The following is a 10788-nucleotide window of genomic DNA, read 5'->3' as shown; positions in this document are numbered from 1 at the left end:
ATATCCCTGATCGCAGGCCAAGACTAGGGACTGTACCCATGCACGAATTTCATGCGCCAGGCCTCTAGTGTGTGTGTGTGTGTATATATATGTGTGTGTGTGTGTATGTGTGTGTATATATATATATATATATATATATATATATATATATATATATATAATAAAAACTTGCAGAAGAAAACCATTATCGTGCCCACTTTCTTCCTTGCTGGAGAGCTCCCTGGGCACTGTGCTCCAGGATTTTGGCAGCCCCTTGAATCTTTTCTCTTCTTCCTCTGCTGCTGTGTGAATCGCCTGTCTGAGACAGCAGGTCTGCCTTCTGGGCAGATGGCCAGAGACTTCCTGGGAGCCGCGTTTCCTTGTGGTTGGTAAATAAACACTAGAACCTGCTTCCAAGGCTTTTCTCTGGGCTTTGCAGGAAAACTCTACTTCAGTCCCACTGAGTCCATAGGCTCTGTCTGCCCTGTAAGACAAGGAAAGTGCTAGAAAGTAAAAAATCCAGCTCATCCACTGGACGATTGGCTTACATATTCCCGTTACTAACTGGGCAAAACTTGGATGTGAAAGTTTCCAATAGCGGACATCTCTTAGCCTGTGTGCAGATTAGAAGTCCAGTTTTAGTCCTTTTATTACCTATAGTTTAGAGGCCCTGGGAGCAGGAGCCTAGTGGGGCAGCAGTTAGTTTGATTTGACTGTAGCCTATGGAAAGCACCAGAAATGAAGATCTGTTGATGAAGTAAATGCCACGTTGGCGTTTACATGACTCATTAGGTCAACCTTCTGTGGCTGTGTTCTCTGGTGTCTTTTCCTGAACACCTTGAAAGATGGGACTCAGAGCAAATTATTACTCTTGAAAATGGTTAGTGATTGATTATATTAAAGTACTTTATATAGCCAACTTGCTATATTAGAACCAAAGCAATCACAGACCACTCTTTATTAATGAAAATCATTCATTGTCACAGTGATTAAGACATTTCTTGTGGCATTTACTTTCATTCATGGTAATTTCTGGGAAATGAGGGCAACATTCTTATTCCAAAGAATTCTGGATTGTGCTGGTCAGCTCCCTTAACCTATGCAGACTACAGCCTATTCATGGAGGAACAAGACAAAGGGAACAATGGCTACTGTTTAAATGCCATGTTGTCTAGACTGTTAGTATACAGATCGGGGAAGGAGCGTATTATTTTGTTGAGTAGCCTGTCATATGGTTAAAATTCACCTCTCCCTTTTCAGTGATTACAACAATATAAAGGCAGCCTACGAGGCCATGAAAAACGTAGCCTGTTTGATCAATGAGCGCAAACGCAAGCTGGAGAGTATAGACAAGATAGCGCGTTGGCAAGTATCCATCGTAGGCTGGGAGGTGAGTGGATACCACCCCCACCCCACATCATGCATCACCACTCACACCCTCCCCTACTTTTGGTCTAGTTTAATGACAGACTTTGATGTCCTATGATTGATACTTTATACTCATGGCTTGATGGTACACAGGGTTCCCTTGCTGTCTGGAATTAGCACATTCCTATGAAATGTTCATACACTGAAATGGTGCAAAGCCAAAGACCAACACCTCAGGACACATCTTGCTAGCAGATTCACAGAATAAACCGAGAAAAGGCCTGTCCATGACATCTGGGCCCTGGCTCACAGTTTTCACTGCGCAGATGCCCACAGATGCAGCTGGGCTCTCACACTGGACCTGTGATGCAGGGTGTGGTTCCAGAGAAGGAGCTTCCTGGGGCCAAGCCTGACACTCGACACTCCAGTGCCGCTGCCTCTGTAATGGCTCCCTGCAAAACCAACACTGAACGCTATTATTGCTTCTCCCCTTTTTTTGAAAAATGAAAATTGTCTTTCTTTCCATTAGCAAAAACAGGTACTAATGTAGGTCTTTAGTAAAGTAGTAGTATAAAGAGAATTTTCAAGAAGCAGGGGATACCTGTATATATTTTGAGGCATATAATTGAGTTGAAGTCAACTACTTTACCTTTTAGCTCCCCCAAGAAACACTCTTAGGAGTGTCTGTAATTAAAATTTATTGCCTTCTCTCCTGCTAGAGCATGAGCTTCATGAAGCAGCTGGAGAAGATTTAAATAAATTGCAGTTGGTGAGAGTATGGACTGTGCAGCCACCCTGCCTGTGTGTGAATCCCCTATGACCTGGGCATGATCACTGTTTTCATCTAAGAGATGGAGAGGAAACTATTTCCTACCTCGTAGGGCTATTGTGAGGATTATATAAGACAGCGCAAATGCAATGCCTAATACAGCCTGTAGTAATGGTCCAGCATGAATGTGGGCACACACACACTTATTTCTAAAAATAGGAATGATGACAATAGTACCTGTATTGTGTTTACCACATGCCTAGCACTGGTTTAAGCCATTTATATGTATGAACTCATTTTAATCCTCTCAACAGTCCAATGAAGTAGGAAATCTCACACCCATTTAACATATGAGGAAGCTAAAGCACCTACAGTTAAGTGGCCTGCCATGGCCACAGAGCTAGGAAGTGGCCAAACTGGATTCAGACCCAGGCAGGCAGCCTGGCGTCAGAGTCCATGCTGCTAACCACTGGTCTCTGTGGCCATTCTTAAGATTGATAAATTGGTGCTGTTCATATTGTTTTTAGAACAAGCTAGATTCATCCTACATCAAACTAATTGGTCAAAACTCACTTTCCCAAAGGCTTGTGAAAGTTTGGGCTGAGAAGTTAAGTTTTTAACTAAAGTAGATAATAGTGATGAAAGGTGGAAAGAAATACTTGTATTTCAAGGCCTTATAGACTTCTGGAACCTGGACAGGCCCTCAGAGATCTCCGAGTCTAACTCTCTTATTTTGTAAGTGAAGAATCTAGGGCACAGAATTGCTTGAGGCAGGTAAATAGAAGAGGTATTTTGGAGTCAAGAGCTTTTGCCTACAAAAAAATGTTGTGAATGACTGAGATTAAAGGAGAATAAAATCTTCAATTTGTAAAATTGAAAGCCAATGTCGTGCTAAATACCATAAAGTTCCATTGAATTAGACCCAAACCTAAATATGATAAAAGTGTGGTTTTCCTTCCGTTCTTGGACTCTGACACCGGGGAGATAATTTATTGTCAGAAGTTTTCCAATTATCTTGCTGGTAACTTGCCACTTGGCCTTTAGTTTCCAAAGATCCTAAACGCGTTAGGCCAGGCAGCTGCTGTAGGCCTGACTAAAGCCAGAGCATCTGTAGTTTGTCCCACCTGCCCAAACCTACCTGTGGTCCTCGTTCTCCAAGGATCGGCCTTGGTCAGCTGCCATATCAGACCTTGATCGGACTCGTTAGCCCAGCAGGCTCTTCACTGCTCTTTCTGATAAGGAAGTCACCTCAGATAACAGAGGCCCTGTAACATTTTCCCATTTAGTAGGAAACAAAAGAACCTTCACACGCAAAAAGACTAACAAACCGAGGTTTCAAATGGCCTCTGAGGCTTGGCTACGGGTGAGTGGGCCTTGGGCACCTGGCAAATCTGGGGAGGCTTCTGGGTCAGGGCTCCCGGCACCTGGAGGTAAGAATTGGAAGGTCTCACAGTGTGTTTTCATCCTCCAGGGACGGGACATTTTAGACCGAAGTTCAGAACTGATCCATTCTGGAGAGCTGACCAGAATCACTAAGCAAGGCAAGAGCCAGCAGCGGACATTCTTTCTGTTTGACCACCAGCTCGTGTCCTGCAAGAAGGACCTGCTGCGCAGGGACATGCTCTATTACAGGGGCCGCATGGACATGGATGACATGGAGCTCGTGGACCTAGAGGACGGGCGGGACAAGGACTGGAACCTCAGCGTGAAAAACGCCTTCAAGCTCGTCAGCAAAACCACTGACGAGGCCCATCTGTTTTGTGCCAAGAAACAGGAAGACAAGGCGAGGTGGCTGCAGGCTTGTGCGGATGAGAGGAGACGTGTGCAGGAGGACCGGGAAATGGGTAAGCAGCGCTCAGCGCCACGGGGTTTCGTTGTCCTCTGCTTTCTAACCTCGTTCCCCAGCCCTCTCCCACAGAGTTAACTCCCACCTGTGGAAAAAGAAAGGGATTTGCAAATTCTAAACATTTCTAAATTTGCTTACAAGACAGGCTGTGGCAGATGTAATTAACACAGGCAACATTTACATGCCAGATGCTCTCCTACACATTTACAGAGAGCATCTCATTTCGTTTCAAAACGTGGATACTATTGCTGTACACATTTTACAGATGAAAAAATCGAGGCTTACGGCCCTGTACTGCAGTAAGGGCCATGCCTCTCCATATGCAGGACCACTGTCTTCTTCACACTGCTGCTCCCCTCCAGGTATTCACTGCCTGTGGGGCAAACCCTCCAGCCTGGTGTTTACGGTGGGGCACAGTCTCAGCCGGGCTCCAGTGCCTCCCTGGCACAGTAGAGTTTTGAGCACAAACTGTTGAAGGTAAGTCAGGATGCCACAGGGACCATGGGCCCTAGAGATGAGGTGGGATGAAGGATCCCCCTCTCTGCAGCCTTCCTGGTCCCAGACCCCCAAGGCAGTGGTGCAGGATGGAGAAGGCCCTCCCCCTCTGTCTCCCCCGCCCACTGCCATGAGGAAACCAGAACAAAACCAGCCGGTGCTCCGTTGGCCCTCCCATAGTGTGTGTCACCAGCACTGGCTCAGGCTGGCCACAAATGTTGCTCTCACAATAGGAGGTTTCGTGGGATCATATACTGGTATTAGAGTAGAAAGGGCTTTACAACTCAGCCAGGCTGACTCACCATCAGAAGCAGGAATCTCCTCTGAAACACTCTAATAGCTGAGCACTGGCCTGTTCCTCAACCTCTAATGACACAGAGCTCACTGCTGTAGGTGACCCCTTCCTCTAAGTGGAAGTGTCCTGTATTTATTCCCAGAGGAAAGCTGATCCCCAGCCACTTCCATATATTGGTGCAGCTTTTGACTTTCAGGCCTCATTGGAATAAGGCTCATCACTCCATCATGCCGAGAATTCTTCAGATAGTTGAAGGTCACATATATTCAAATGCAAACTGAGAGAGCCACAAAATACTAATCTTACCTGCCATGTACTGTTGTCTAGTGCAGACCCTGAAATCATGTGTAAGTTGGAGTGTTTTGGTTTTTCCTCAGATTGGACCAAATGTTACAAGGGCATTCTAAATACTTCTCAATTCTGCCCTTTGGCAGGAGAAGCAAGGGCGGACCTGATGTTGTACCTTTGCAGTTCAGCACTTCCCTATTGCTGGTGCTCAAAAGAGAGACAGGAATGAATGAATGAATGAATGAATGAATGAATACAGGGATGAAGGCTCAGGCTTCATCCTGAATGGCACTCTTGGAGCCATTAAATCTGTGATCTGGATGAGAGTGGACAAAAATGGGACTGACCCAGGCCATTGCCTGGTATATCTGTCAGCCTAGGTGCCCAGTATATTGCGTGTAGGTCAGTGATGGTGAACCTATGACACGCGTGTCATCAGAGGTGACACACGAACTCATTTTGTTGGTTGATTTTTCTTTGCTAATGGCATTTAAATATATAAAATAAATATCAAAATTATAAATCTTTGTTTTACTATGGTTGCAAATATCAAAAAATTTCTATATGTGACACGGCACCAGAGTTAAGTTAGGGTTTTCAAAATGCTGACACGCCGAGCTCAAGAGGTTCGCCATCACTGGTATAGGTCGATCCCAGAGCTTGTGCCATTGAACAGGCGGGGCATGGAGGGGGGGAATAAGGCAAGGCCAGGGTAGGCCTCCGAGCTGTAGAAGCCAGGGGTCCAGTGTGTGGAGCCTGAAGGAGACCTCATGACTCACTAGGGAAGATGTTGAGCATGTCGAGGAGTCAGGGCATAGGGAGCAGCGTGTTCGAAGGTGGAGGGCGAGCCCTGGCGAGTGACCCCAGGCAGCAGAGTGCAGAGCCCAGGTCCCCTTCCCCCAGGCGGAGGCCTCCCCCAGGGCAGGGCCAGTCCGGCAGCTGTGGCCGCCTCTGCCTCTGTCCGTGCCACTCTCCTCATGCTCTCTACAGTTGGGGTACAAAATTTAGTTCCCATTACTCAAATGATACCTTTGTTTAGGGGACAATCAGAACTCACTCAGCTTTCACAGTGAGTGAGCAGACCTGCGGCCTTTGATTCATCCTTTCCTCCCAGAGCCTTATCCTTTAGGGGGATAATAGGGTGACTGTGTGACACATCTGAGTTTGCACAGGTAGTTTGTGTATCCCTCCCACGGCACCCCATTTCAGTCTTCCCGGTGTCCTAGTGACAGTCCTGGCTCCTTTCTTCTCTTATCCAGTCTTTTGACTTCTTCTAGTTCCTCAAGGATCAAGGTTCTTTGCTTCAGGTTATGATGAATATCTCAGGGTAACATGGGTTACGGCGCAAGTTTTAATCTAAAATGTTTTCACTTGTTTTGAATACGTATTACCTTTGTTTTTAAATACAGGAATGGAAATTTCTGAAAATCAAAAGAAACTTGCCATGTTAAATGCTCAAAAGGCAGGACATGGAAAGTCAAAAGGTAAGTTTTGCAGAAGCCTCCCTCTCTGTAATGTGTTTCAGCATTGGAATTAAAATTGGGGGAAGGCTCAAAGTTAGCACATGACCAACTCTGAATGAAGGAGAGGAGTATGGATGAAACTCAAAATGATAGATCCAAAATAACGGGCAGTTTTACCATAGTGAGCATTTGATTTTGAATGTACTTCCATTTTTTTTGCTTACATTTGCATATGCATCTATAAAAGGTGTATTGAATTGGTAGCCAAGAGCTCCCAGACCTCCCTCTGCTGCCCACAACCCCGCTGGGCCCCCCGCTGAGGGGTGATGGTATGGCCAGGTCAGCATTCCTTAGTCTGAGGCGGTCAGCCACTCTTGTATCTTTGGGACATGTGAGGAGGAATCTCCAACCCTGGCTGCGTGTCCCTGCAGGCTACATTTTAGTTCAAGTAAGAAGATCTGGAAGTTCAGTACATCACGCAATGAGCTAAGGAAAAACAAGACAGACTCGCTTATTTAGAGCATATTCTCTACCCTGCAAGCACCTCAGAATGACCGGGCGGCTGTTTAAAAATACCAACGCCCAGGTCACACACACACACACACAAACACACACACCCGGGTTCCAATGTGCAGGCAGAGTTTCTTCAAGTAGGTAATACTTATATTTAGCCCAACAGAAACACTGAAGATCTTTATTCCAAAAATATTATATTTTTTAAACTTAATTCAGATTGACTCCAAGAGGGATTACCCTATGACATTTATCCTACTCAGTATTTTCCTAACTGAAAATGCATAAAGAAGGATCAGTTCAGCCTAGGACTATGATAAGCCATCAACTGCTGCACCAAGACGAATTCATTGCCAAAATAACACTCAACATTTTCCTGCTCCCACCACTCAAATGCAGAATTTCCCCCCTAGGGTACTGTGTGGCCTTGTAGCTAATTTTAATAAGCCTTTTTATAAACACATTCAAGGCAGAAAAACGCGCCGTATTCTTTTTTACATCTTCACTTTAATGTCAAGTGACCAATAAATATCAGTTTATTAGAACTTATTCATTTCTGTGTCTTCCAAGAGTCACTAGCTTAGCAGTGAGGCCCCTGAAAGTGCAGCTGAAGGTCACCTGCCAGGCACTTTTCATGAGTTACCTCACTTCATCCTCCCTGTCATCCTGGGAGATAGGGAAAGCCTGTGGCAAGCCAGAGGCAGGGATGTCTTTCCTCTTATCATACTGACTTTCCCAGGTACTGTGTGGCCTTGTAGCTAATTTTAATACGCCTTTTTAATCACCTCTGCACAAATTTAAAATATCAACTTTAATAAAGCAGTTTTGATTAAACTGATGAGGTATCTGGGTCACTGTTCTAGGCACATTACTTCTATTAACTCGTTTAATTCTCATTCCCCAGTGGGCACTGGTATCTCTGCTTTAGATTTAGGAACTGAAGTACAGGAAAGTCAACTGATTTCCCAAATACTTACAGCTCATAAGTGATAGAGTAGGCTCTGGGCCGAGCAACATGGTATTGTTTCTCATCCCAAATAGCAGTCTAGTTCTAATCTTGCCACTTACTGCCATGTGACTAAAGATTCACATAACCTCTCTGGTTTCCGTGTTCTTATCAGCCACATTCCTTTAATGGTACCTTGGGAGGATTTTTTGTGAGGATTCAGTGAGATAAACTATGTCTCATCTCCACACACAACATGGGCTACATGTGTTACGATAGCTGTCAAATGTACTTTTGGTGGATGTGAATTGAGAATCAGCTAAGAACTTTAAGTCTTGAAATTTTTTTTTCGTTTTTGGTTAATAAGTGACTCTCGTTCCATGTATCTTCTTTTTTCTCTCTTGAGTCAGGCTATAATGGATGCCCCGTGGCCCCACCACACCAGAGCTTGCACCCCATGCACCAGCGCCATGTCACGGTGCCCACCAGCATCCCTCAGCAGCAGGTGTTTGCCCTGGCAGAACCCAAGCGGAAGCCTTCGCTGTTCTGGCACACCTTCAACAAACTCACCCCTTTCAAAAAATGAAAGCGGGAGGGCGCACCTCGGCCTGTGGCCGTGAAGAGGACCTTTTTGTTCCTTCTGTGCTCAGTCCAAGGACAGCCTATTGGACCCAGTGCTCTTCTTTGGGGCTGAATAAAGAAGAGAAGGACCTGGACTCGCCTTCAGTCTCACAGATGCAGCTGCCTGCTTGGAAGGGGGAGAAGGTGATGATGCTCCCCGGTACACAGGAGCCTTCTGTGGTTGTGCCGAGGCGGCCGGCACTGAGGAACTGGTGACATGCTCTGAAGTGAGTGCTGAGCAGTGACCCTGCTAGCCTCGCTGGTGAGGAGAGCCGGTGCTGCAGCCCAGGTCCAGGTGCTGCGAAGAAGGACAGGATGGCTCGGGGCTTTTGCATTCAGTTTGAAGGGAATGGTCATCCAGGGGTTGGGACGTCACTGGCACGAGTAAGCCGTTCCTCTCTTCCTTGGTGTTAGGGGACTTAATGCAGACCTGTTCCCTGGTGTCATCTGAACCCACACAGTGGCCACATGATAATTAGCAGGCTTCATCTTGCAGGCTCCTCCCCACACAGGCTGGAGGGGAAGCAGGAGGAGCCTGTCTAAAAGCAGGGAGGCCTGCAGTGCAGTAACTTCAGCCTCCTAGGGTGAGGCCGCTTTCCAGGCAGGGAGGGAGGCGGGGAGATCCTGTGGCAGGCTGATGGAGCTAGATAGATCCTTCTCTAGTCAGGTACTGTCCTGCCCACGCTCATAATGTAACTCCAGGAGCAGAACCCTGTCTGCTGGTTCATAATCTAAAAACTATTCAGACACATCCGTTTGCAATATAAAAACCCATTCACTTTAGTTTCACGATAAAGTGAATATGCAAATGCACTGATTGAAAGGATTTCTCATGCAATCAGTTGTTCCTGGCACCTTCACCAATGAAGTTATAATGACATTTACGTCCCCTGAGAAAAGCTTGAGCTTCAAAGCAGTCCATCAGCTCCAGGCGGAGCCCACTTGGTTGCATTAACCCAAACAGTAGTGCTAACCATGCCATTATTAGCATGTCAACGGGTTTCTGAAGATTCCCTCTTTATACAAGAGGCCTTAACAGAATATATCTAGAAGCAGAGATAGCAGCCTACCTTTAACGAGGGCCACATGGGCTGATACCTGTCAACAGTTTTCTCCTAGTCTTTGTCTATATTGTAAATTTTGATGAAAATAACTTTAAAATGTGTCTGGAGAAGACAGGCTCTGCAAGAGAGATGCCATTGTAATTTACTTAGTGCACTGGATGTGGGGAGGGTATTGTATGACTCAGTTTGTGTTTTTCTATTTGAAAATCTCCTTTTTGTATGCTACTCTTGGAACATTATTTTTTCTACTAGGCCCATGCTTAAGAATAAACAAACCTGTACTGTCAATCATAGAGGTGTAGTCTGAGTCTCTGGGTGTGTGGCTCCTCCACACGCTCCCCCCTGCCAACCCTCCCACTCCCACACACACCCCCAGAGCTCTTCCGGAAGGAGATGATGACCTGCAACAAGAAGAGGCAATCTTGGACCTCTTGGTGAGGCTTAGAGCAGCATTATGTGAAAGCTTGTCAGGAAATCTTACCGGTTCTTTTTTTAAATCTTTTATTAGCTATGTGGTGTGTGGCTCCTCCACACGCTCCCCCCTGCCAACCCTCCCACTCCCACACACACCCCCAGAGCTCTTCCGGAAGGAGATGATGACCTGCAACAAGAAGAGGCAATCTTGGACCTCTTGGTGAGGCTTAGAGCAGCATTATGTGAAAGCTTGTCAGGAAATCTTACCGGTTCTTTTTTTAAATCTTTTATTAGCTATGTTTTATTTATTTTTTTAAATCTTTATTGTTGAAAGTATTACATATGTCCCCTTTTTACCCCATTGACCCCCAGCCCCCACCCCAGGCCTTCACCACCCTATTGTCTGTGTCATTGGTTATGCATAGTATTTGCATACAAGCTCTCTTCTACTTTAAAGGGGCAATCATTGTGTTTTCATTTACAGACTGGCACTACAGCTATTCCTTTGAGTTCCACAGTCTATGACCTCCACTAGCCACCTCCTGAATTTTTGAAATGTGGCTAACCTGAATCGAGATGTGCTGAAACTGTAAAATACCAGGTTTCAAAGCCTTGCTAAGAAAAAAGAATATAAAGTATCTCATTCTTAGTTTTTGTTTTGTGATTATATATTGCAATGATAATATTTTGAATATATTGGTTAAATAAGATATATTATTAAAATCTG

General features: G+C 45.5%; 1 protein-coding gene across 4 annotated transcripts in view; it reads left to right on the top strand.

Moving 5' to 3' along the window:
- Positions 1-9935, top strand: part of SPATA13 (spermatogenesis associated 13) — a 90470-nt gene extending 80535 nt beyond the window's left edge. For 3 of the 4 annotated variants that reach the window (XM_006753685.2, XM_015564369.1, XM_006753687.2), the window contains 4 exons: positions 1240-1369; positions 3588-3960; positions 6450-6524; positions 8373-9935. In XM_006753685.2, the coding sequence (XP_006753748.1) occupies positions 1240-1369; positions 3588-3960; positions 6450-6524; positions 8373-8548 (754 nt within the window). In that variant the 3' untranslated portion in view covers positions 8549-9935. Of the gene's footprint in view, positions 1-1239; positions 1370-3587; positions 3961-6449; positions 6525-8368 lie in introns of all 4 variants that reach the window. The other variant, XM_006753686.2, reaches the window with a different exon arrangement.
- The last annotated feature ends 853 nt before the right edge of the window (positions 9936-10788 follow it).

This window comes from Myotis davidii, unplaced genomic scaffold (genome assembly GCF_000327345.1).
Source record: "Myotis davidii unplaced genomic scaffold, ASM32734v1 scaffold1031, whole genome shotgun sequence".
Taxonomy (NCBI): domain Eukaryota; kingdom Metazoa; phylum Chordata; class Mammalia; order Chiroptera; family Vespertilionidae; genus Myotis; species Myotis davidii.
The sequence above is the reverse complement of the archived record's forward strand: the minus strand, read 5'-3'. Positions and strand labels throughout refer to the sequence as shown.